Here is a 27,594-nt window from a genome sequence, read left to right on the forward strand (position 1 = left end):
TAGGATTCCATTTCCTCTCCTCTCTTAGCACATCAATTATATTTTTAAAAGAGCTCCTTAAGCAGTTGTCCTAGAGTTCATAGTATACATTTACAACTAATTTGGTTGTAGTCTAGTTTGAATTAACTAGACTAAACTAACTGAACTAAAGTAGAACTAATCTAGTTTATTTTCATAGGGTATTGGAAGACATACAGACATGGTAATAACTGTCATGCAGGAAGAAGTTTAACATACAGTTCCCTAGAAACAGAAGGCATGCCATGCAGGGGCCATATGAGGGGCCATACGAGGGTTGTTCAGGCAGTGTAGGGAACATGGGGGAAATGTGGACAAGAGCCTCTGTTGTTTCTTTAGGGAGGAATGGGTAAGGCAAAGTAAACAGTCTTAGGATTGGCTAGTTTGAATAATTTCAGCAGGCTTTCTTGCATAGAGGCTGTACCTAGTTTTCTGGTACCTGTCTCTGATGTGATTTTGGCAGGTGGAGAGTAGCTTAGAGTATGTGAGCCTGATAAAGGGGTGGTATGGCATATGGGCTCTAGGTTGACTGGTTTGCATTTGAAAGGCACACTTGTGGGTAAGTTGTTTACTATCTTAATTGGGTAACTCTGAGAGGGGCAGTCTAGCATTGGAAAGGCCCCAGATATCAAAGCATCACAATACAGAAAATCAAAGGCATTGTTAATACAATTAGCCCATTAATACAATTTGATTCATATTACCAAATTTTTACAGAGTAGGGCATAAGTTGTGCTAAAGAGCATAGAAAATATTTTATTATGAGAGTAAAAGGGAGAAACATAGGTAGAAGTATAAGGAATCCTTGTAGGATTTAGTAGCATAACTAAATTAAAGCACCTCATATATAATGAGTCTTTGTATACATGAAGGGAAGACACATCATGGATCATGGATACCATCTCTGAACTGTTCTTTACTTGCCACCTGCTTACAGTGCTGTAGCCTGGGTCATCAGGAACCTATCACTTTTTTTAAGACTTATTTTTTAAAAAGAGGTTTAGGTTCACCACATCCCTCACCAGAATGGTATATGTTTTACTAAGAATGAACCTACATTGACCCATCAAAATCACCCAAAGTCCATTGTTTACCTTAGGGCTCAATCTTGGTGTTGTACATGAGTTTGGACAAAAGATGATAGGCATCTATCATCATGGTAGTATTATATGAAGTGTTTTCACTGCTCTAAAAATCCTCTATGTTCTGCCTATTAATTTTTCCCCTCCCTGCCTGCAACTACAGACCTTTTTACTGTCTCCACAATTTTGTTTTTTCTGGAATCTCATGTAGTTGGAATCATAACAGTATGTAGCTTTGCCCTTTTCACTTAGTAATATGCACTCAAGCTTTCTCCATTTCTTTTCATGACTTCATAGCTCATTTCTTTTTAGTGCTGAAATATGCCACAGTTTATTTATCTGTTCACCTAATGAAGGACATCGTGGTTGCTTGCGAGTTTTGGGAATTATGAATGAAGATTCTGTAAACATTTGTGTAGAAATTGGAAATGATCCAAAGGAGAACAGTAATACCTACTGAGGGTTATTAATTTTCTGTTGCTATGTAACAAATTATACCAAAACTTAGCAGATGAAAACAATACAGTTCTGTGGGTCAAGAATCTAAGTGGGTGAAGTCAAGGTGTCAAGTAACGCTGTCGTTATCTCAGGGTTCAATATGGAGAGATTTTGCTTCCAGACTTAGTCATTTGGCTGTGGCAGACCTCATAAAATCTGTTTCCAAACTCGTGCATGTGGACCTCTCTTCAGGCTTACTTCATGACATCATAGCTGGCTTCACCTAGAGAGATTGAGTGAGACATAGAATCCACGAAGTCAGTCTTTTATTTTTTCTTTTCTTTTTTTTTCTTCTACCACATCCCACAGGAAACCAAGAAGTCAGTCTTTTTATAATCTATCTTAGAAATGATGGCCATCTGTTTTACTACATTTAGTTAATTAGAAGCAAGTCAATAAGTTCATCCTATACACAACGGAGTAGGAATACACAAGAACATGGATGCCAGGAGGCAGATATCATTGGGACCCATGTAGGCTGCCTACTACAAAGAGAATGTAAAATTGACTATTAAAATAAAAGATTAAAGTCATTTTGTTTAAAATAACTCAAAGAAGCAATACAGTATGATGTTTGAGACTCTATTAGATTAGCTAAGGTAGCTGGTATTGTCATTAAGTATTAGTATTTTGAAATTAAACTATTGTGTTCACTCATCCATGTTTAATAAGTCTATGATCCCTATGCTCATATAATTCTACTACAGTTGCATTTACATAGGCATCTTGGATGCATTGATTTTAAAAATGAATTTTATGTACCAATAATATTATTTAGCATAGTATACACTAATTTTTTATTATAGTAAATTTATCATAGTATACTATAGGATTCTTAGCTAATTCTTTTCTTTTTCCTTATATTTAGTATCCAGAGGGTTTATCCTTGGAGTCATACACTGTCAGTATCGTGCAGTTGCTTGGCTTTAATCTGGGATTGAGTTATGATGATCCTGACACTTGCCATTGTTCAGGAGATGTTTGCACAATGTCACCTAAAGCAGTGTAAGATAATTTTCTTTATTGTACATATTCCTTTAAAAAGTTTTGTTTTGTTTTGTTTTGGTTTGGTTAGGAACTTTTATACTTCTATTAACCAAACAGAAGTAATTAACAATTATAGAACTCTATACCCAACAACTACAGAATACATTCTTTTCAAGTACAATGGAACATGCACCAAAATAGGCCCAACCCTCTCCCAGGTCTCTCCATGCCTGGTGGAACTCTCTTCCTCATTCTTACATTCTGGAGTCTGGCTTCTATTTTTCTCCCCTTGCCACTTTGAAAGCACCCTCTAGGGGAAAAACCATATGAACTGTGTAATTTCAGTGACTTTGCATAAAGCTAAAGGCTTTGATATTTGCATTTAAAACTGGCATTGTACAATATAAGAATGAACAGTATAATTCATATTAATAATTAATAATTTTTTTATTGAGAAAGACATTAAATTGTAAATAAATAACACCATGACCCATTGAGAAAGAGACTCCTGAAGAGAGGAAAAAACATCTTATTTTAGTGCCATTAGTAATACAATTTCCCTGCTTTATAAATAGGGGGCCCTACATTTCCATTTTGCTTGGGTTCCCCCAAATTATGTGGTCAGTCCTGGTTATCCACACCAAGACTTGGTATGCTCAGTATGTTCAATCTGGATCATTTTAGTTGGTATGTAGTGTAACTTTATATTGGTTTTAATCTGCATTTCCCTCTAAGCTAATGATATTGAATGGTGTTGAACGTATTTTCATGCTTAATAGCTTTGTATATATTCTTTGAAGAAGATCCTATTAAAAAATTTTGTCCATTTTAAAAAATGAAAAAAGAGATTTTCACAGTTTTACTGAGTTGTAAGAATTGTTTATATATTCTGGCTATGAGTTCTTTACCAGATATATGATTTTCAAATATTTCTTCCTTATAGTGCCTTTTTTAAGAAAAAGTTTTAATTTTGATGAAGTATAATTTATCAATTTTTTATATGTCTTTATTAATTTGGGTTTTCTTTAATTTTTCTCAGCAATGTATTGTTTTTTACAGTTTACATTTCTTGTACTTGTTTTGTTAGATTTATCCTTAAATATATATGTTTTTACTATTATGAATAGCATTGTTTTCTTAATTTCATTTTCAGATTTTTCATTGCTAGTTCATTTGATGTACTGCCAATCCAGTGGAAGTCTTTTCTGGCAGGCAGGTTACTATTACTGGGCCCCCTGTCAGTATTAGTCTGGCCTAATACCTAGTCAATACTGGGGTTTCCTCTTAGAAGGATATGAGGTACAGCTAGAACCGTATAGGTTCACTTACAACCTTTCTGCTGTTTTCCTGTGATCCAACTGTGTAATTTCTGGCCAGGGGTTTCAGGCTTTAAATAATTTGTAAGCATTTAGTTTCTACACAACTTTATCATCTGCCAAGAATTTAAAAATCACATTCTCTGTTCAAGCTGTTGATGCTGGGATCCATATTTAGTTTTATAAGCTTTTTCTTGTTTTAGATTTGTTTTGAGTTTTGGCTCATGAATTTTGTATGTTGATAAGAAGTGTAAGAGTGGAGTGTTAATAAATTTCAGTTTAGTTCTGTAATGTCAAGAATTTAAAAATTAAGGGGCGCCTGGGTGGCTCAGTTGGTTAAGCATCTGACTCTTGATTTTGGCTCAGGTCATGATCTCAGGATTGTGAGATTGACCCTGGTTCTATTCCACATTGGGTGTGGAGCCTGCTTAAGGTTCTCTCTCTCTGGGGGAAGGTGTTAGGGTGTGTGTGGGGGGGAGGAGTTAAGATGGCAGAGGAGTAGGGGGACCCTGCGATTGTCCTGTCCCTCAAACACAGCTAGATAGTTACCAAATCATTCTGAACACCCAAGAAATCAATCGGAGTTCTAACAGAAAACAGTCTGTAAGTCTATAAGTAGAAAAGTGACCACCTTTTGGAAGGTAGGAGGTGTGTAAGTTCACTTGGGGGTAGATATAGCTGTGGATCCAGCAGTGGGGAAGGAGCCCAATTATGGCTGCTATTGCAAGGTATTGGAAGATGCAGAGCACAAAATCTGAACCTTTGGAAGTTTGCTACTATCTGGAATGTACCTGGCTTAAAGGTACTCAGGTTGCGAAGACGGGTGGAATCCCAGGAATGACAGTGTGGTCTGAGAAACCCCTGGGTCACAGGAAGAATGGGTGGTGCCAAGGTGATGTGCTGTTTCCAGGCATGGGCCCCAGGAAGCCAGAGGAGAGCAGTTGGTCTTCGTGCTGGCTTTCTGCTATAAACTGAACTTCCTTATGGTCGTGTAACCGCTTTCCTGGATGGCTGGCAAGCATGGTGAGACCCTCCCCAAGAGAAACAGTGCAGGTCCACACCACAGGAGTCCCTGAAATTTGGAGTTTTGAAACTCAGTTGCATGCCTAAGATAAAACAGCTCGGACATGGGCAGGGTGAACATAGAGTTCAGATGGAAACAGAGGACACAAGTAGGGTGACTTATTGCTCTTCTGTGAGGATTCACTGAAGAGTAGGGGGTGCGAACGTTCAGCTCAGAGCCTAGAGAGCAGGGCACAGCAATTTTCATCCTGACCATCAGTGCTGAAAGCCTTCAGGGAACAAAACAGCACCACCTAGTGAAGGCCATGACCACACACACCTACCCCTGCAGCCCCCTTGTGCCCTGGGGACACATTCCCACAGAAACAAGTCAGCCTGAGAATCAGCACAGCAGGCTTCTCCCCCAGAAGACCAGCACAAATAACTAGCTGGCACCAAGATTACTAATCACAGAGTGCTGAAAGCTTTAGCTCTAGGGGAAATAGGATGTAGCTTCCTTTTTACTTTTATTCTTTTATTATTATTATTGTTGTTATTTTCATTTATTATATTTTACAATTCCTTTTAAAATCTTATTTTTTAATTTTAATTTTTACATATATATGTGTGTGTATATATATATAAATTTTTTGTTTATTTTTATTTTATTTTATTTTTTTTATTTTGGGACATAGATTGTTTAACAAGCAGACCAAAACACACCCAGTATTTAGTTTTTTTTTGGTTTTCTTGTTTTTTTTTCCCCCATTTTTCTTTGTTTTACTTTGTTGTTGTTATTTGTTTTTTCTTTTTTCTTTTTTTTTCTGGACAAAATGATGAGATGGAGGAATTCACCCCAAAAGAAAGAACATGAGATAGAACTCATGGCCAGGGATTTAATCAATATAGGTATAAGATGTTTGAACTAGAATTTATAACAACAATTATAAGGATACTAGCTGGGCTTGAAAAAAGCATAGAAGACACTAGAGAATCCCTACTATAGAGATAAAATAACTAAAATCTAGACAGGCCAAAATTAAAAATGCTATAAACCAAGATGCAAACCCAAGTGGAGGCCATAAACACAAGGATGGATGAAACAGAAGAGTGAATCAGTGATGTAGAAGATAAAATTATGGAAAATAAGCTGAAAAGAAGAGAGAGAGAAAACTATTAGATCATGAAGGCAGACTTAGGGAACTCAGCAATTCCATAAAGTGAAATGATATCCATATCATAGGAGTACCAAAAGAAGAAAAGGGACAGAAGGTTTATTTGAACAAATTATAGCTGAGAACTTTCCTAATCTGGGGAAGGAGACAGGCATTCAAGTCTAAGAGGCACAGAGAACTCCTCACAAAATCAACAAAAGCAGGTCAATACCGATGACATATCATAGTGAAACTTGTAAAACCTAAAAGACTCCATCCAAAAATTGCTAGAACTCATACAGGAATTCAGCAAAGTGGCAGGATATAAAATCAATGCACAGAAATTACTTGCATTTCAATACATTAAGAATGAGTCAGAAGAATGAGAAATCAAGGAATTGATCCCATTTACAATTGCACCGAAAACTATAAGATACCTAGGAATAAACCAAACCAAAGAGGTAAAGGATCTGTACTCTGAAAACTATAAAACGCTTATGAAAGAAATTGAGGAAGACACAAAAAAATGGAAAAAGATTCCATGCTCATGGATTGGAAGAACAAATATTGTTAAGATGTCTATACTACCCAAAACAATCTACACATTCCATGCAATCCCTATCAAAATAAAACCAGCATTTTTCACAGAGCTGGAACAAACAATCCTAAAATTTGTATACAACCAGAAAAGACCCTGAACAGCCAAAGTAATGTTGAAAAAGAAATGCACAGCTGGAGGCATGACAATTCCAGACTTCAAGCTGTATTACAAAGCTGTAATCATCAAGACAGTATGGTACTGGCAAAAAATCAGACACATAGATCAATAGAACAGAATAGAGAGCCCAGAAATGGACCCTCAACTCTATGGTCAACTAATCTTCAACAAAGCAGGAAAAAAATATCCAATGGAAAAAAAAAACAGTCTCTTCAATAAATGGTGCTTGAAAAATTGGACAGCCAAATGCAGAAGTATGATACTGGCACAAAATAGACACATAGGTCAATGGAAGAGAATAGAGAACCTAGAAATAGACCCTCAACTCTATGGGCAACTAGTCTTCGACAAAGCAGGAAAAAATATCCAATGGAGGGCGCCTGGGTGGCTCAGTTGGTTAAGCGACTGCCTTCGGCTCAGGTCATGATCCTGGAGTCCCGGGATTGAGTCCCACATCGGGCTCCCTGCTCGGCAGGGAGTCTGCTTCTCCCTCTGACCCTCCTCCCTCTCATGCTCTCTGTCTCTCATTCTCTCTGTCTCAAATAAATAAATAAAATCTTAAAAAAAAAATATCCAATGGAAAGAAGACAGTCTCTTCAACAAATGGTGTTGGGAAAATTGGATAGCCATATGCAGAAGTGAAACTGGACCATTTTCTTACACAATACACAAAAATAGACTCAAAATGGATGAAAAACCTAAATCTGAGACAGGAATCCATCAAGATCCTAGAGGAGAACACAGGCAGCAACCTCTTTGACCTGGGCTGCAGCAACTTCTTGATAGACACGTCTCCAAAGGCAAGGGAAACAAAAGCAAAATTGAACTATTGGGACTTCATCAAGATAAAAAGCTTTTGCACGTCAAAGGAAACAGTTGACAAAACTAAAAGGCAACCTACCAAATGGAAGAAGATATTTGCAAATGTCTTATAAGATAAAGGGCTAGTATCCAAAGTCTATAAGGAACTTACCAAACAACACCCCAAGAACAAAAAATCCAGTCAAGAAATGGGCAGAAGATATGAACAGGCATTTCTCCAAAGAAGACATAGAAATGGCCAACAGACACGTGAAAAAGTGCTCAACATGACTCGACATCAGGGAAATACAAATCAAAACCACAACAAGATACCACTTCAAACCTGTCAGAATGGCTAAAATTAACAACTGAGGAAACAACAAATGTTGGTAAGGATAAGGGAAAGGGGAACCCTCTTACACTGTTGGTGGGAATGCAAACTGGTGCAGCCACTCTGGAAGGCAGTATGGAGGTTTCTCAAAACCCTAATAATAGAACTACCCTACTACCCAGCAATTGCACTACTAGGTATTTATTAAAAGGATATAAAAATAGTGATATGAAGGGGAACATGCACCCCGATGTTTATAGCAGCAATGTCCACAATAGCCAAAAAATGGAAAGAGCCCAGATGTCCATCAATAGATGAATGGATAAAGAAGTTGTTGTATATATATGGTGGAATATTACTCAGCCATCAAAAAGAATGAAATCTTGCCATTTGTGAAGACATGGATGGAACTAGAGGGTATTAGGCTAAGCAAAATATGTCAGTCAGAGAAAGACAAATATATGATTTCACTCAGATGTGGAATTTAAGAAACAAAACAGATGAACAGGGGAAGGAAAGGAAAAATAAAATAACATAAAAAAGAGAGGGGCAAACCATAAGAGACTTCTATCTGTAGAGAACAAACTGAAGGTTGCTGGAGGGGCATTGGGTGCAAGGATGGGGTAACTGGGTGATGGACATTAAGGAGGGCACTTGATGTTATATGCACTGGGTGTTATATGCAACTGATGAATTACTAAATTCTAACCCTGAAACAACACACTACATGTTAAGTAACTTGAATTTAAATTTAAAAAATCATTAAAAAATGATTTTCTCTCTCCTCCCTCTGTCCCTCTCCTGCTTTCTTTCTCTTAGAAAAAAAAAGGATTTAAAAATTAAAAAATGGATTGGTTAAAAAATACATGAAAGCATAATTCATAGTTCATGAAAGTATGTTTATAGCAGCAATGTCCAACATTTTTGTATATTGACTTTTTGTGGTACAAACGTGCTAAACTCATTAGAATTTTCAGATTTTATTTGTTGATTCCTTAAGAATTTCTATAAACAAAATTTTGTCATCCATGAAGAACAATTTTATTTTTTCCTTTTCATCTATTTGTATGTAATTCCTTTTTCTTGCTAACTGAATTTGAAATATTTCAGTCCAACTGTGGTGAGAGTGTTCTTTTACCTTGTTCTCAATCTTAAGGGAAAAGCATTCAGTTTTTCATGATAAGTATGATGTTAACTATAGTTTTTTTCTTTAATAAAGATCTTCTCTTCCAAAGTAGTAACTTTTATTCCCTTGTATGTTATGTTGGTTTTTCCCATCATTTTACCATTCCACTTGTTTCATATATTTTTTTCCTGATGTTCATGGTTTTTTGCTCCTAACAGGCACTTGGTCTACTTTTTACCACATACGTGTTGCCTAGGAGAATGCTCAGTAAATATGTTGCAAACAGTGACCAAATCAGCTCAGTATATTTTCTCATTATTTCATTTTATCCTTTGATTACTGATTCTATTTCTTTGCTCGTTATGGGTCTGTTCAGGTTTCTATTTCTTCCTGTTTCAATTTTGGTAGTTTATATGTTTCTAGGAATGTATCCATTTCTTCCATACTGCCTAATTTGTATTTCTTCAGTGTCAAACAACAGGTTTTTATTTCAAATGTTCAATTATGTTGAGCAAAAGCTCTAAAATGTACTATTAAAATTAATACAAAGATGTTTATATTGTCATTAAAAGAATTTTATTATATTAAAAAATATGTTAATACTGAGGATTAAAACTTAAAATTCGATTGTTTGTCATTGGGAAAGTAAATAAAATGAACACAGTTCTTATGTTTAAAGATTTAATAAAGTTCATAAGATAGATAAATAATAGGTCTTGTTTAAAACAGGATGGAATGCAATAAAAAGATTTTGGATTTTTTTTTATTACAAGAATTTTCTTGGTGAAATTTGAAAAGTATGGTAAAACATTAGTATGTTTTGCAATGCAATGAATATTTTTAAAATGTGCTTATTTTTTTCCATAATGCTTTTTAAACCTCTTTTCAAAACACCATACATTAGTGGAAATGCAGAGATATACAGCAATAATTTTTGTCATATCCATATTTTTAAATATTTTAGGCAGTCTGGGGGTGTAAAGGAGTTTAGCACCTGTAGTTTGGATGACTTTAAATACTTAGCTTCACATTCTGGCCTTGAATGTCTTCAGAACATCCTTCCTGAAATGCCAGTTTATAAACAAGGACAGAGGAGGGTATGTGGCAATGGAAAATTGGAACAAGGTGAACAGTGTGATTGTGGCTCTGTAGAGGTTAGTAGAAATTTTTTCAATTTTAAAAAATTTCCTATATATATGTGTATATAGGTAAAAAATATGTGTATATATGTGTTTAATAGGTAAAAAAGAAGATTAAGACCTTGTCTTTTAGAAAAATAAATTTGAAAAAGACCTACTTTGGGGAAGATGGAAGCCTTTAAGTTTCCTAATTTTGCTCTTTTTTTTGAAGTGGACAGCAAAAGCCTTTTAGATAACTTTTACCCTCATAGATTGCCTTCTGACATTCTTTAGTGTATCTGTCAACTCCAAATTCATAATTAGTTACCACAAAGGTTGTCTAAGGTGTTGAAGAAATATACCTTTAACAACAAGCAGTAACAAAAACAGACAAAAACAGACAGGAAAATCTAAAGGCAATAGACTGTTACCAGTGGAATAGCAAAATGCATTGTTTGCTATATAAAGTGAAAAGTTTTCTATTGACAGGTGATGCCAATTAAAAGTATTTTTTAAAAAATCTATCACCTGTAGAAAATATAAAACTGTACAACTAAGATCAAACTGAAAGAAAGATGAAAGATGATAAAGAGTTATTGACAATAAAGTAGTCATATGAGAACTCTCAGAGATAGCAATTATAAAATATGAAATATTATTTAAAATATATTATTATATATTATATATTATTAAAATAAATAACATATAAAGATATACAATACATTATATATTGATGTATACATAGAGATGTATATATATATCTGTAGATGTATATAGATATATACATGTATATACATATATACATATAGATGTATATATGTATTATAAATGTGTGTGTGTGTATATATATATATTTATATATTTAATGGCACTGGAACACATTTAAAAGAAGAAAGAAACCAGAGAAGAGTTTACTCTTGAAAAATTGCAGCTGGAATTAGTAAGGATTGTGAGTTTATGTCTTTCTAGCCTAAGAGTGCTCCTCTACCTCCACGGCTGTGGCAGAATTAAATAGCTGTGGAAAATTGCAGCTCTACTGATTCAGTGTGTGAGAGAACAGATTTCAGAGATGAGAGCCACTGGAAATTTAAAGGGAAAACCCTGAAAGTGAGAGAACTGTGAAAGTGGTAAAACCTAAAATCTGATGATTAATTTTACACATACTTGGCTGACTGCTAAAATATGCATGGCCCAGAAATACCCCATGGGGCAAAAAATGTAGGATGAGACCCTTAAAAAACACAGGGGAACCAGGAGAGCCCTGTGAGTTTGAGACTGGGACTACAATTGGAAATAAAAGAGGAATCTTAAGAAATAAGGAAATTAGAGATAGTTTGTACTCTGAAATCTAAGTGCTATCTCTACCTAAATCCTTGGCTGAATGTCACACTACATCAGGGAATCAGGCTAAAAATTCAGCAGTTGGAAGCCATATGAATTGACCAGAGATAGCTGTGGCACAGTGTAGGGGAGATAAAGCTTACAGTTTGTGCCCAGGTTACTTAACTCCCTACTAGACAAAAAACAAACAAACAAACAAAAAAAAACAACAAAAAACCCCCAGAAGGACAGCTAAATACAGGCATTATATCATTGTATCTATAATGTTTAACTTATTAACCAAAAATTTACTAGACATTCAGAGAATTAGGAAAATGTGAACTATATTTAGGAAAATATGCAGTGAAGGGAAAATGACTCTGAAAAGTCCAAGATATTATATTTAGCAGATAAAGACTTCACAGTAGTTATTTTGAATATATTAGGAGCATTAAAGGAAATTATGTTCAAATAATTTAAGGAAAAATTATCTTAGTGAGTGAGCAGCTAGAGAATCTCAACAGATATATGTTAAATATAAAAAAAACATATAAAGTCTAGAAGTGAAAAGTACAACAAATGAAATAAAACAGAAGCAGAAGAATCAATGAACTTGACCAAAAGCAGAATAATCAATGAACTTGATTAATAGAACAATAAGAACATATAATCTATGGACCAGAGAGAAAAAGAGTTGAAGAAAAATAACAAAACCTTAGACACCTGAGAGGAAATATTAAGTACCCAATGTAGGTGTAAGGATTTCAAGATAAAGAAAAGAGAAAGTAAGTGGCACAAAATATATCTGCAGGAATAATGCTGATTATTTTCCAAATTTGAAGGAAAACATTTACTTACAGATCCAAGATGCTCAGCATTATAACTATAAGCAGATAGACACAAAAAACTATAAGCAGATAGACACAAAAAAATCCACTTTTATACACAGATCAATAAACCCCCCCAAAGTCCCAAGATAAAAAGAAAACTTAATTTCAGCCTAAAAGAAAGACACATTAGGTACAGGATACAATGATACAAAATATAGCTGGCTTATAACCAATAATGGAGGTCAGTTGACTTTGAAATGACAAACTAAAAGTCCTGAAAGAAAAAAAGTCAAGAATCAAGATATCTATACTCAAAGATATTATTCCTTAAAATGGAAGAAAATAAAGTCTCAGTTAAGCAAAAGCTGAGACAATATGTCACAGTAAGCTTGCACTACAGAAAATTCTATGAATTTAAAATGTTTTAGGCTTAAGTGCTAATGCAGTAGATGATCAGTCTGATCGACAAGAGGATGAACACAGGAATTGGTAAATATGTGGGTGAATATAAATAATTATATGTATGCTTTTTCTTTTCTACTCTTAATTTTACTAACTACATTGTATACATGCACAGATATGTAAATACATATACTTATTCACTATGCATTCATATATACATAATACATATATGTGCATATAAATATGTATTTACATGTATATATGTACACATATACACATGTATAGTTATGTTTGCGTTTATGGATGCATATGTGTATATATGCATATAAACAGATATACATACATATGCACATATATACAATTATGTGTATATATGTGTGTGTGTATCTACATACCTACATCTATATAATAACAATAACAGCACTAAATATGGAAGGGTACAATGAAATAAGCTGTTGCAAGGTTTCTATAATTTACCTGAAGAAAATCAGTATTAACTTTAAGTAGATTATAGTATTTTAAAGATACTGTAGGGGGGTGGAGCAAGATGGCGGAGGAGTAGGAGACCTGGATTTCGTCTCCTCTCAGGAATTCAGCTGGATAGGGATCAAACCATTCTGAACACCTACAAACTCAACAGGAGATCAAAGAAAAGAATAGCAACAACTCTCTGAACAGAAAAGCAACCACTTTCTGGAAGGTAGGACGTGCGGAGAAGTGAATCCAAGGAGATATTTGGGAGGATAGACGGTGGGGGAGGGGGCGCTTCTGGCAAGTGATAGAGTCGCGGAGCACAAAATCGGAACTTTTAGAAGTCGGCTCCGGTGAGGGACGTCACTCTGGTGGCTAAGTGGGGGGTGGAACCCTCTGGGACAGTGTGGTCTCAGGACCTCAGGGTCACAGAAAGACCGGGGTGCCTGAGTGCGGCAGAGCTCCCAGGTATCGGAGCGGGGAAGCCGGCTGCAGAGATGGAGCCGAGGCGCGGGCTCTCAGCTTGGGGTTGCCATAAACCGTGATCCGTGGCACAGTCCGGCCACTGCTCCTCCAGCAGGGACCCAACAAGTGGCAGATCCAGGGAGACTCCCCTTCCTCCCCCTTAGAGGAGCGGTGCGGGAGCACACTGCAGGGATCTGCTGGGTTTGGAGACTCCACACGGGGTCAGGTGCCAGAGATAGAAACGCTTGGTCACAGGCCGGGTGAGCACGGAGTGCGGCCGGAGACTGGGGAGATGGGAGTGACTGACGGCTTTTCTCTGGGGGCTCACTGAGGAGTGGGGCCCCGAGTTCTTGGCTCCTACGGGGCGGAGATTGGGAGGCCACCATTTTCACACTCGGCCTCCAAAGCTGTACGGAAAGCTCACAGGGAACAACAGCTCCGGAGAGCAAACCCGAGCAGATTACTTAGCCCTACCGGGCAAGGGCGGGGCAATTCCGCCTCCGGCAAAGACATTTGAGAACCATGGCAACAGGCCCCTCCCCCAGATGATCAGCAAGAACAACCAGCCAAGACCAAGTTTACCGATCAATGAGAACAGCAGAACTCCAGCGCTAGGGGAATACTGCACATAGAATCCATGGCTTTTTTACCCCTGATTCTTTAGTCTTTCAAAGTTAATTTTTTTAACTGTCTTTTTCTTTTTGAATTTTTCTTTTTCCCTTTTTCAACCATCTTATCCATCCCTTTTTTAAAAAAACATTTTTATTTTTCATTTTTAGAGTCATATTCTATCCCTTCATGGTAGTTACCCTTATTATTGGCATATATATGTAAGTTGTTCTCTCTTTAAAATTTTGAGATACAGTTTCTTCTAACAGATCAAAATATACCCTAAATCACTAGTGTATGGCTTTGTTCTAGTCTCCTGCCTGATCACATTTTCTGGTTTTTTTTTTTTTAAATCCTCTTCTTTCTTTATTCAAAGAACTTATCAATTCTTTTTATAAAATTGTTTAAAATTTTCATCTTTACAGTCATATTCCATCCCTTCATCGTATCAACCCTTATTTTTGAACATACATAAGTTTTTCTTTCTTTAAAAATTTGGGAAGCACTTTCTTCTAACAGACCAAAATACACCCAAAATCTAGTGTGTGGCACTGATCTATGCAACAGGCTGATCATATTTAATCATATTCTGTTTTTTTTGTTTTGTTGTTTTTGTTTGTTTTTATCTTTTTCTTTTTCTTTTTTCTTTCATTCCCCTTTCCCCTGGTTTCAGGTCTTTCTGACTTGTTTAGAGTATATATTCTGGGGACGTTGTTACCCTGTTAGCATTTTGTTCTCTCATTCATCTATTCTCCTCTGGACAAAATGACAAAACAGAAAAAATCACCTCAACAAAAAGAACAAGAGGTAGTACCGACTGCCAGGGACCTACTCAATACGGACATTAGTACGATGTTGGATCTAGAGTTCAGAATCATGATTTTAAAGATACTAGCTGGGCTTGAAAGAAGCATGGAAGTTATCAGAGAAACCCTTTCTGGAGAACTAAAAGAAATAAAATTTAACCAAGTTGAAATCAAAAAGGCTATTAATGAGGTGCAATAAAAAATGGGGGCGCTAACTGCTAGGATAAATGAGGCAGAAGAGAGAATCAGTGATATAGAAGACCAAATGATGGAAAATACAGAAGCTGAGAAAAAGAGAGATAAACAACTACTGGATCACGAGGGCAGAATTCGAGAGATAAGCAGTACCATAAGACGAAACAACATTAGAATAATTGGGATCCCAGAAGAAGAAGAAAGAGGGGCAGAAGGTATACTGGAGCAAATTATAGCAGAGAACTTATCCCCAATTTGGGGAAGGAAACAGGCATCAAAATCCAGGAGGCACAGCAAAGCCCTCTCAAAATCAATAAAAATAGGTCAACACCCTGACATCTCATAGTAATACTTACGAGTCTCAAAGACAAAGAGAAAATCCTGAAAGCAGCTTGGGACAAGAGATCTGTAACCTACAATGGTAGAAACATTAGATTGGCAACAGACCTATCCACAGAGACCTGGCAGGCCAGAAAGGACTGGCATGATATAGTCAGAGCACCAAATGAGAAAAATATGCAGCCAAGAATACTATATCCAGCTAGGCTGTCATTGAAAATTGAAGGAGAGATAAAAAGCTTCCAGGACAAACAAAAATAGTCATGAAAGAAATTGAGGAAGACACAAAGAAATGGAAAAACGTTCTATGCTCATGGATTGGAAGAACAAATATTGTGAAGATGTCTATGCTACCTAGAGCAATCTACACATTCAATGCAATCCCCATCAAAATACCATCCACTTTTTTCAAAGAAATGGAGCAAATAATCCTAAAATTTGTCTGGAACCAGAAAAGACCCCGAATAGCCAGAGGAATGTTGAAAAAGAAAAGCAAAGCTGGCGGCATCACAATTCCGGACTTCCAGCTCTATTACAAAGCTGTCATTCTCTAGACAGTATGGTACTGGCAAAAAAATAGACACATAGATCAATGGAACAGAATAGAGAGCCCACAAATGGGCCCTCAACTCTATGGTCAACTAATCTTTGACAAAGCAGGAAAGAATGTCTGATGGAAAAAGGACAGTCTCTTTAACAAATGGTGTTGGGAAAATTGGACAGCCACATGCAGAAGAATGAAACTGGACCATTTCCTTACACCACACACAAAAATAGACTCAAAATGGTTGAAAGACCTCAATGTGAGACAAGAGTCCATCAACATCCTAAAGGACAACACAGGCAGCAACCTCTTTGACCTCAGCCGAAGCAACTTCTTCCTAGAAACATCACCAAAGGCAGGAGAAGCAAGGGCAAAAATGAACTATTGGGACTTCATCAAGATAAAAAGCTTTTGCACAGCAAAAGAAACAGTCCACAAAACCAAAAGACAACTGACAGAGTGGGAGAAGATATTTGCAAATGACATATCAGATAAAGGGCTAGTATCCAAAATCTATAAAGAACTTACAAAACTCAACACCCAAAGAACAAATGATCCAATCAAGAAATGGGCAGACGATGTGAACAGACATTTTTCCAAAGAAGACATCCAAATGGCCAATAGACACATGAAAAAGTGCTCAACATTGCTCGGCATCAGGGAAATCCAAATCAAAACCTCAATGAGATACCACCTCACACCAGTCAGAATGCCTAAAATTAACAAGTCAGGAAATGACAGATGTTGGCGGTGATGCAGAGAAAGGGAAGCCCTCCTACACTGTTGGTGGTAATGCAAGCTGGTGCAACCACTCTGGAAAACAGTAATATAGTCAGCTATACTGACTATATTAATACATAAATTAAAGATACAGTAATGCTTCAAATAGAGCTACCCTATGACCCAGCAATTGCACTACTGTGTATTTACCCCGAAGATACAAATGTAGGGATCCAAAGGGGTACATGCACCCCAATGTTTATAGCAGCAATGTCCACAATAGCCAAACTGTGGAAAGAGCCAAGATGTCCATCGACAGATGAATGGATAAAGAAGATATGGTGTATATATATACAATGGAATATTATGCAGCCATCAAAAGGAATGAGATCTTGCCATTTGCAATGACGTGGATGGAAGTGGAGGGGTTATGCTGAGCGAAATAAGTCAATCAGAGAAAGACATGTATCATATGACCTCATGGATATGAGGAATTCTTAATCTCAGGAAACAAACTGAGGGTTGCTGGAATAGGGGGTGGGGTGGGAGGGATGGGGTGGCTGGGTGATAGACATTGGGGAGGGTATTTGCTATGGTGAGTGCTGTGAATTGTGCAAGACTGTTGAATCACAGATCTGTACCTCTAAAACAAATAATGCAATATATGTTAAGAAAAAAAAGAAGATAGCAGGAGGGGAAGAATGAAGGGGGGGGGAATCGGAGGGGGAGACGAATCATGAGAGACAATGGACTCTGAAAAACAAATGAGGGTTCCAGAGGGGAGGGGTGTGGAAGGATGGGTTAGCCTGGTGATGGGTATTAAAGAGGGCATGCTCTGCATGGAGCCCTGGGTGTTATGCACAAACAATGAATCATGGAACACTACATCAAAAACTAGTGATTTAATGTATGGTGATTAACATAACAATAAAAAATTTTAAAAATCCATGAAAAAAAGAGATACTTACTGTACATCTTAGAGCAAATATTGAAAAATTATACAGAGATATAGCTAAAAAAGCCAATAGAAGATTTACTGGGTAAATATTAAACATATTCATCAACACAAAATAAGACAAGAAGGGAAGAATTGAGGAAGAAAAACAAGGTGAGATAAATAGAAACAAACAGCAAAATAAGAAATTGAAATACATGCGTGTTAACAATTACATTAAATGTAAATAGGCCAGACACTCTATCAAAAGGCAAAAGTTGTCAGACTAGATAAAAATCAAGAAATAATTGCATGCTATCAATAAGGGATACATTTTAACCTCAATACTCTGTATCATAGAAAATAATAGAATGGAAAAGGATGTAACAAGCAAACAGTAAATACAAGGAGCTATACTGACTATATTAATACATAAAATAAAGATACAGTAATGCTTCAAAATGAAAAAAAGGATAAATACAAAAGGAGGATATAACAATAATAAATATATAAACATTTATAAAAATACATTTATATATATACACACACACATTAAATCTTCAAATTTTATGAAGCAATCACTGCAGAACTAAAGGGAGAAACTGACAAATCTATCATATTTGGAGATTTATTTCACATCTCTCAGTAACTGATAGAACAACTAGACAAAAAATCAGTAAGGTTATAGAAGACCTGAACAAAACTATCACCTTAATATGATGATATTTATAGGCCACTATATTTAACAGCTTAAATATAAAAATTCAAGAGAACTTGGAATATTCATCAGGATAGAATATTTGAGGCATGAAATAAATCTCAACATATTTATTTTGTGTTGAAAATTAAATTAGAATTCAAGAATAATAAAATATCTTGAAAAGCCCCTAAATATTTGGAAATTAAACTACCACTTCTAAATGACCCTTGGCTCAAAGAAAAATAACAAAAGCAATTTTAGGATATATTTTTAACAGTATACAAATTTAGGGGCGCCTGGGTGGCTCAGTCGTTAAGCGTCTGCCTTCGGCTCAGGTCATGATCCCAGGGTCCTGGGATCGAGCCCCGCATCAGGCTTCCTGCTCTGCGGGAAGCCTGCTTCTACCTCTCCCACTCTCCCTGCTTGTGTTCCCTCTCTTGCTGTGTCTCTCTCTTTCAAATAAATAAATAAAATCTTAAAAAAAAACACAACAGTATACAAATTTAAACAGAACATCAAAATCAATGGGATTCAGGTAAAACAGTGTTACAAGGAATATCACTAGCTATAAATGCTTATATTGAAGAAGAAAGGTCTAAAATTATTTAGAATGCTACTTAAGGTAGCTAAAATATTAGTCTAAGTTAATTTATCTAAAGTAAAAAGAAGGAAATAATGATAAAGATAAAAGTAGAAATTAATGAGATAGAAATCAGAGAATGAAAATCAATGACAATGAAAGTCAGGGCTTTGAAAATAATCAATATACTTGATAAACCTCTTGCTGTGCTGGTGGAGAAATGAAAGAAAAAAGAAATTCCCAGTATCAGGAATGGAAGAGGGTCCATTACTTACTACACATCCTACATATTTTTAAAATAAGGAATATTAAAAACTACTTTATGTAAATGAATTTGGCAATTTAGATGAACTTGGCAAGTTTCTTAAAAGACATTATCATAACTGATGTGAGAGAAGATATCATTTGAATTTGTCTATTTGTTTACAGAATTGTACACATAAAGACTGCTGTGATCCTAGGATATGTGTAAAGAAAAAGGGTAAACAATGTGGTTCTGGGGAATGCTGCACACTAGATTGCAAGGTAAGAAGCAATCTATTTTATAGTAGCTCAGCATTAAATTTCTTGAAATACTTGTTTCAAAGAGATGAGAAGCATGTCAATACCCTATCAGCCCTTTGCACTGTATTATATCCAAGCACACTGGACCCCTCTTACACTTTAGTCCATTCAGTAATCTGTTATTTCCAGGACTCTCACGTACATAATGCCTGATCATTCTTCTCTCCTGACTTGAATTCCCATCTTTATATCTTATTACAAATCTTTCTTGTACCCATTGAGATATTTCTGCAATCAACATACACCTGAAGCAACTCTCTTAAAGTCTTCTTTTCTTTTTTTTAATTTAAATTCAATTAGCCAACATATAATATATTATTAGTTTCCGATGTAAAGTTCAGTAATTCATCAGTTGCATGCAACACCCATGTCTTATTTTCTAACACCATACACCACATGGGGTCAAGAAGTTAGATTAGTTTTTTGTTTGTTTGTTTGTGTTTGTTAACTAAATTCTCTTCACTGTCTTCTGGTAAAGTCTGCTCTTCCTTTGCAATTCAGTTATTGTTACAATTGACCAATCCCTCTTTATTGAAAGTATTTAAAGAATTCCTGAATAATTGCCCTGCATCCAGAACAATTAACTGGAATCCTAAAGAAAAAAGAAACTCCCGAACAAGGTAAATGGCAGAAGTCCATAAGATTGGAGTAAGAATATGCTTTTATCTTTAAAATTCTTTCCCCAAACTTTATTGAGATATAATTGACATATAACATTGTGTAAGTTTAAGGTGTACAATGTAATGATTTCATATAAGTATATATTGTGAAATGATTACAATAAGGTTAACGCATGCACCTCATTACATAGCAAGAACATTCAACATTTAGTAAGAAACTTTCAAGTATACAGTATATTATTAACTTTAGTCACCATGCTGTACATGAGATCCCCAGACTGATTCATTTTATGGCTGACAATTTGTATCCTTGACCAACATCTTTCCATTTCCCCCACAGTTTTATTTATTCCTTTCTGATTTGGATGCCTTTTAATTCTTTTCTCTTGCCTAATTGCTCTGGCTAGGACTTCTAGTACTATGTTACACAGGAGTGGTAAGAATGGACAACTTTGTTTTTGATCTGATAGGTAAAGATTTCAGCTTTTCACTATTGAAAATTGTTAGTTCAGGCTTGTCATATATAGCTTTTATTATATTGATATATGTTTGTTCTATACACAAACTGTTGAGAGCTTTTGTCATAGAAGTGTGTCAAATTTTGTCAGATGTCTTTTCTGCTACTTTAGAGGATTGCGTGAATTTTGCCCCTAATTATATTAATGGGGTATATTATGTTTATTGATTCCTGTGTGTTGAATCATCCTTCCATTCAGGCATAAATCTCACTTGATCATGGTATATGATACTTTTAATGGGTTGTTGAATTTGCTGTGTTAGTATTTTGTTGAGAATGTTTGCATCTATATTCATCAGGGATATTGGCTTGTAAATGTCTCTTCTTGTTTCTTCCCTTATTTGTCTTTGGCATCAGGGTAAAGCGGGCATTGTAAAATGAGTTTGGGAGTGTTCCCTCCTTTTTAATTTTTGGGAGAGTTGAGAAAGATTAGCATTAATTCTTTAAATATTTCATAGAATTCACCTGTGAAACCATCTACTTCTGGTCTTTGTTAGAAGCTTTGATAACAAATTCAGTCTCTACTTGTGTTTGGTTTGTTCAGGTTTTCCATTTCTTCATGATTCAGTCTTGCTAGGTTGTCTGTTTCTAGGAATTTAGCCATTTCTTCTAAAGGGTTATGCAGTTTGCAGGTGGATAATTGTTATAGTAGCATTTTATGATACTTCGTATTTCTATGGTATCAATTTTAGTGTCTCCTCTTTCTTTCATAATTTTATTTTATTGAGTCCTGTCTCTTTTTCTTGGTTAGTCTAGCTAAAGGTTTGCCATTTTGTTTATCTTTTCAAAACTCAACCCTTGGTTTAATTGATTTTTGCCCCTATTGTTTGTCTGGTCTCTATTTCATTTATTTCTGCTCTGATCTTTGTTCTTTCTTTCTTTCTACTAAGTTGGGGCTTAGTTTGTTTTCCTTTTTTAATTCCTTTAGGGATAAAGTTAGGTTATTTGAGATTTTTTTAATGTAGGCATTTACTGCTGTAAACTTACCTCTTAGAACTGCTTTTCCTATGTCCCTATGTTTTGGTATGTTGTTTTTTTAATTTTTATTTATTTTAAGATACTTTTCTGATTTCCTTTTTTTTCTTCTTTGGTACATTGGTTTTTCAGGAGTATGGTGTTAAATTGCATATTTTGTGAAATTTTCAGTTTTTTTCCTGAGGTTTCATACCATTGTGTGTGGAAAAGATATGAGATATTATTTCAATTCCTTTAAATTTCATAAGACTTGCTTTGTGGACCAACATATGTTTTATCCTGGAGAATGTTCCATGTGTGCTTGAGAAGAATGTGTATTTTGTTCTGTTGGACATAATGTTCTATATATGTCTTTAAGGTCCATTTGTTCTATAGTTTTATTCAGGCCTGCTATTTTCTTCCTAATTTTCTTTCTGATTGATCTATCCAATGTTAATGGTAGGGTATTGAAGTCCTCTACTATTACTGAATTGCTATTTATCCCTTCAGTCTGTCAATATTTAAAATTTTAGGCACTCCAATATTTGGTGCATATATAGTTACAAGTGTTATATTCTCTTCACTTTCTTCGTGTGTGTGTGTGTGTGTGTGTGTGTGTGTGAGATTTGATTGGAAGTCTATTTTATCTGATTTAAGTATAGCAAACCCTGATGTCTTTTGGTTACCATTTGCATGGAATATATTTTTTACTTCCCTTTATTTTCAGCCTATGAATGTCCTTAAAGGTAAATTGAGTTTCTTGTAGCCAGCTTATTGTTAGATTTTGGTTTTTATCCATTTTCCACTCTGTGTCTTTTGGTTAGAGAAAATCCATTTACATTTAAAGTAATTATTGATAGTTAAGAACTTTCTATTGCCATTTTGTTAATCATTTTCTGGGTTTTTTTGTTTGTTTGTTTTAGTTCTTTTTTCCCTTTAATCCCCTCTTGCTGTCTTCCTTTGTGATTTATTTTTTGTAGTGATGTGCTTTAATTTCCTTCTCTTTACCTTTTGTGTGTCTACTGTAGGTTTCTTCTTTGTGATTGTGATAAGGATTACATAAAACATTTTATAGATATAATAGTCTATTTTTTAAGTTTTTATTTTAATTCCATTTAGTTAACATACAGTGTTATATTAATTTTAGGTATACAATGTAATAATTCAGTATTCTGATAGTTCCATACATCAGCCTGTGGTCATCACAGTAAGTGCACTCCTTAATTTCCATCACATATTTAACCCATCGCCCCACCCAACTCCCCTCTGGTAACCATCAGTTTGTTCTTCATAATTAAAAGTCTATTTCTTGATTTGATTCTCTCCCTTCTTTCTTTCATTTTTTTTTTTACCTTTGCTTGTTTTATTTCTTAAAGTCAACATATGAGTGAAATCATATGGTATTTGTCTTTCTCTATCTGACTTATTTTGCTTAGCATTATACTCTAGTTCCATCCTTGTCATTGTAATGACAAGATTTCATTTTTTTTTATGGCTGAATAATATTCTATTGCATATATATATATGCCACATCTTCTTTAACCACTCATCTATCGATGGACACTTGGGCTGCTTCCTTAATTTGGCTACTTAAATAATGCTGCTATAAACATAGGGGTGCATGTATCCCTTTGAATTAGTGTTTTTATATTCGTGGGGTAAATACCCAGTATAGTGCAATTGTTGGATTGTAAGGTATTTTTATTTTTTTTAAATTTTTAATTAAATTCCCAGTTAGTTAACATAAAGTGTAATGTTAGTTTCAGGCATACAACATAGTGATTCAATGCTTCCTTACAACACCTGGTGCTCATCACAAGTGCAATCCTTAATCCCCATCACATAATAGTCTATTTTAAGCTGATAATAACTTATCTTCAATCACATACTAAAGCTCTACATTTTTTTTATTCTTATGTTAATCCCCATACATTACATCATTAGTTTTAGATGAAGTGTTCCATGATTCATTGTTTGTGCACAACACCCAGTGCTCCATGCAGAACGTGCCCTCCTCAGTACCCACCACCAGGCTAACCCATCCTCCCACCCCCCTCCCCTCTAGAACCCTGTTTGTTTTTCAGAGTCCATCGTCTCTCATGGTTCGTCTACCCCTCCGATTTCCCCCGCTTCATTCTTCCCCTCCCGCTACCTTCTTCTTTTTTTTTTTTCTTAACATATATTGCATTATTTGTTTCAGAGGTACAGATCTGAGATTCAACAGTCTTGCACAATTCACAGCGCTTACCAGAGCACATACCCTCCCCAGTGTCTATCACCCAGTCACCCCATCCTTCCCACCCCACCCCCCACTCCAGCAACCCTAAGTTTGTTTCCTGAGATTAAGAATTCCTCATATCAGTGAGATCATATGATACATGTCTTTCTCTGTTTGACTTATTTCACTCAACATAATACCCTCCAGTTCCATCCACGTCGTTGCAAATGGCAAGATCTCATTCCTTTTGATGGCTGCATAATATTCCATTGTGTATATATACCACATCTTCTTTATCCATTCATCTGTTGATGGACATCTTGGCTCTTTCCACAGTTTGGCTATTGTGGACATTGCTGCTATAAACATCGGTGTGCACGTACCCCTTCGGATCCCTACTTTTGTATCTTTGGGGTAAATACCCAGTAGTGCAATTGCTGGATCATAGGGTAGCTCTATTTTCAACTTTTTGAGGAACCTCCATACAGTTTTCCAGAGTGGCTGCACCAGCTTGCATTCCCACCAACAGTGTAGGAGGGTTCCCCTTTCTCCGCATCCCCGCCAACATCTGTCATTTCCTGACTTGTTCATTTTAGCCATTCTGACAGGTGTGAGGTGGTATCTCATTGAGGTTTTGATTTGGATTTCCCTGATGCCGAGCGATATTGAGCACTTTTTCATGTGTCTGTTGGCCATTTGGATGTCTTCTTTGGAAAAATGTCTGTTCATGTCTTCTGCCCATTTCTTGATTGGATTCTTTGTTCTTTGGGTGTTGAGTTTGATGAGTTCTTTATAGATTTTGGATACTAGCCCTTTATCTGATATGTCATTTGCAAATATCTTCTCCCATTCTGTTGGTTGTCTTTTGGTTTTGTTGACTGTTTCCTTTGCTGTGCAAAAGCTTTTTATCTTGATGAAGTCCCAATAGTTCATTTTTGCCCTTGCCTCCCTTGCCTTTGGCGATGTTTCTAGGAAGAAGTTGCTTCGGCTGAGGTCAAAGAGGTTGCTGCCTGTGTTCTCCTTTAGGATTTTGATGGACTCCTGTCTCACATTGAGGTCTTTCAACCATTTGGAATCTATTTTTGTGTGTGGTGTAAGGAAATGGTCCAGTTTCATTCTTCTGCATGTGGCTATCCAATTTTCCCAACACCATTTGTTGAAGAGACTGTCTTTGTTCCATTGGACATTCTTTCCTGCTTTGTCAAAGATGAGTTGACCATAGAGTTGAGGGTCCATTTCTGGGCTCTCTATTCTGTTCCATTGATCTATGTGTCTGTTTTTGTGCCAGTACCATGCTGTCTTGATGATGACAGCTTTGTAATAGAGCTGGAAGTCCGGAATTGTGATGCCGCCGGCTTTGCTTTTCTTTTTCAACATTCCTCTGGCTATGCGGGGTCTTTTCTGGTTCCATACAAATTTTAGGATTATTTGTTCCATTTCTTTGAAAAAAGTGGATGGTATTTTGATGGGGATTGCATTGAATGTGTAGATTGCTCTAGGTAGCATTGACATCTTCACAATATTTGTTCTTCCAATCCATGAGCATGGAACGTTTTTCCATTTCTTTGTGTCTTCCTCAATTTCTTTCATGAGTATTTTATAGTTTTCTGAGTACAGATCCTTTGTCTCTTTGGTTAGATTTATTCCTAGGTATCTTATGGTTTGGGGTGCAATTGTAAATGGGATCGACTCCTTAATTTCTCTTTCTTCTGTCTTGTTGTTGGTGTATAGGAATGCCACTGACTTCTGTGCATTGATTTTCTATCCTGCCACTTTACTGAATTCCTGTATGAGTTCTAGCAGTTTTGGGGTGGAGTCTTTTGGGTTTTCCACATAAAGTATCATATCATCTGCAAAGAGTGAGAGTTTGACTTCTTCCTTGCCAATTTGGATGCCTTTGATTTCTTTTTGTTGTCTGATTGCTGTGGCTAGGACTTCCAATACTATGTTGAATAGCAGTGGTGATAGTGGACATCCCTGCCGCGTTCCTGACCTTAGGGGGAAAGCTCTCAGTTTTTCCCCATTGAGAATGATATTCGCTGTAGGTTTTTCATAGATGGCTTTTATGATATTGAGGTATGTACCCTCTATGCCTATACTCTGAAGAGTTTTGATCAAGAAAGGATGCTGTACTTTGTCAAATGCTTTTTCTGCATCTATTGAGAGGATCATATGATTCTTGTTCTTTCTTTTGTTAATGTATTGTATCACATTGATTGATTTGCGGATGTTGAACCAACCTTTCAGCCCAGGGATAAATCCCACTTGGTCATGGTGAATAATCCTTTTAATGTACTGTTGGATCCTATTGGCTAGTATTTTGGTGAGAATTTTTGCATCCATGTTCATCAGGGATATTGGTCTGGAATTCTCCTTTTTGATGGGGTCTTTGTCTGGTTTTGGGATCAAGGTAATGCTGGCCTCATAAAATGAGTTTGGAAGTTTTCCTTCCATTTCTATTTTTTGGAACAGTTTCAGAAGAATAGGTATTAATTCTTCTTGAAATGTTTGGTAGAATTCCCCTGGGAAGCCATCTGGCCCTGGGCTTTTGTTTTTTGGGAGATTTTTGATGACTGCTTCAATTTCCTTAGTGGTTATAGGTCTGTTCAGGTTTTCTATTTCATCCTGGTTCAGTTTTGGTAGTTGGTACATCTCTAGGAATGCATCCATTTCTTCCAGGTTATTTAATTTGCTGGCATAGAGTTGCTCATAATATGTTCTTATAATTGTTTGTATTTCTTTGGTGTTGGTTGTGATCTCTCCTCTTTCATTCATGATTTTGTTGATGTGGGTCATTTCTCTTCTCTTTTTGATAAGTCTGGCCAGGGGTTTATCAATCTTGTTAATTCTTTCAAAGAACCAGCTCCTAGTTTCGTTGATCTGTTCTACTGTTCTTTTAGTTTCTATTTCATTGATTTCTGCTCTGATCTTTATTATTTCTGTTCTCCTGCTGGGTTTAGGCTTTATCTGCTGTTCTTTCTCCAGCTCCTTTAGGTGTAGGGTTAGGTTGTATACTTGAGACCTTTCTTGCTTCTTGAGAAAGGCTTGTATTGCTATATACTTTCCTCTTAGGACTGCCTTTGCTGCATCCCAAAGATTTTGAATAGTTGTGTTTTCATTTTCATTGGTTTCCATGTATTTTTTTAATTCTTCTTTAATTTCCTGGTTGACCCATTCGTTCTTCAGTAGGATGCTCTTTAGCCTCCATGTATTTGAGTTCTTTCTGACTTTTGTCTTGTGATTGAGCTCTAGTTTCAAAGCATTGTGGTCTGAAAATAGGCAGGGAATGATTCCAATCTTTTGGTACTGGTTGAGACCTGATTTATGACCTAGGATGTGATCTATTCTGGAGAATGTTCCATGGGCACTAGAGAAGAATGTGTATTCCGTTGCTTTGGGGTGGAATGTTCTGAATATGTCTGTAAAGTCCATTTGGTCCAGTGTGTCATTTAAAGTCTTTATTTCCTTGTTGATCTTTTGCTTAGATGATCTGTCCATTTCAGTGAGGGGGGTGTTAAAGTCCCCCACTATTATTGTATTGTTGTCGATGTGTTTCTTTGCTTTTGTTATTAATTGCCTTATATAATTGGCTGCTCCCATGTTAGCGGCATAGATATTTACAATTGTTAGATCTTCTTGTTGGATAGATCCTTTA

The 27,594-nt window shown here is 36.0% G+C and overlaps 1 protein-coding gene across 1 annotated transcript in view; it reads left to right on the top strand.

Moving 5' to 3' along the window:
* LOC110573135 (disintegrin and metalloproteinase domain-containing protein 5-like) overlaps nt 1–27,594 on the top strand; it is a 145,658-nt gene that overhangs the window by 53,685 nt on the left and 64,379 nt on the right. Inside the window, exons 10-12 of the mRNA XM_021681556.1 lie at nt 2,467–2,603; nt 9,998–10,187; nt 19,496–19,591. Coding sequence (XP_021537231.1) covers nt 2,467–2,603; nt 9,998–10,187; nt 19,496–19,591 — 423 coding nt within the window. The remainder of the gene's footprint in view (nt 1–2,466; nt 2,604–9,997; nt 10,188–19,495; nt 19,592–27,594) is intronic.

This window comes from Neomonachus schauinslandi, chromosome 2 (assembly GCF_002201575.2).
Source record: "Neomonachus schauinslandi chromosome 2, ASM220157v2, whole genome shotgun sequence".
Taxonomy (NCBI): Eukaryota; Metazoa; Chordata; class Mammalia; order Carnivora; family Phocidae; genus Neomonachus; species Neomonachus schauinslandi.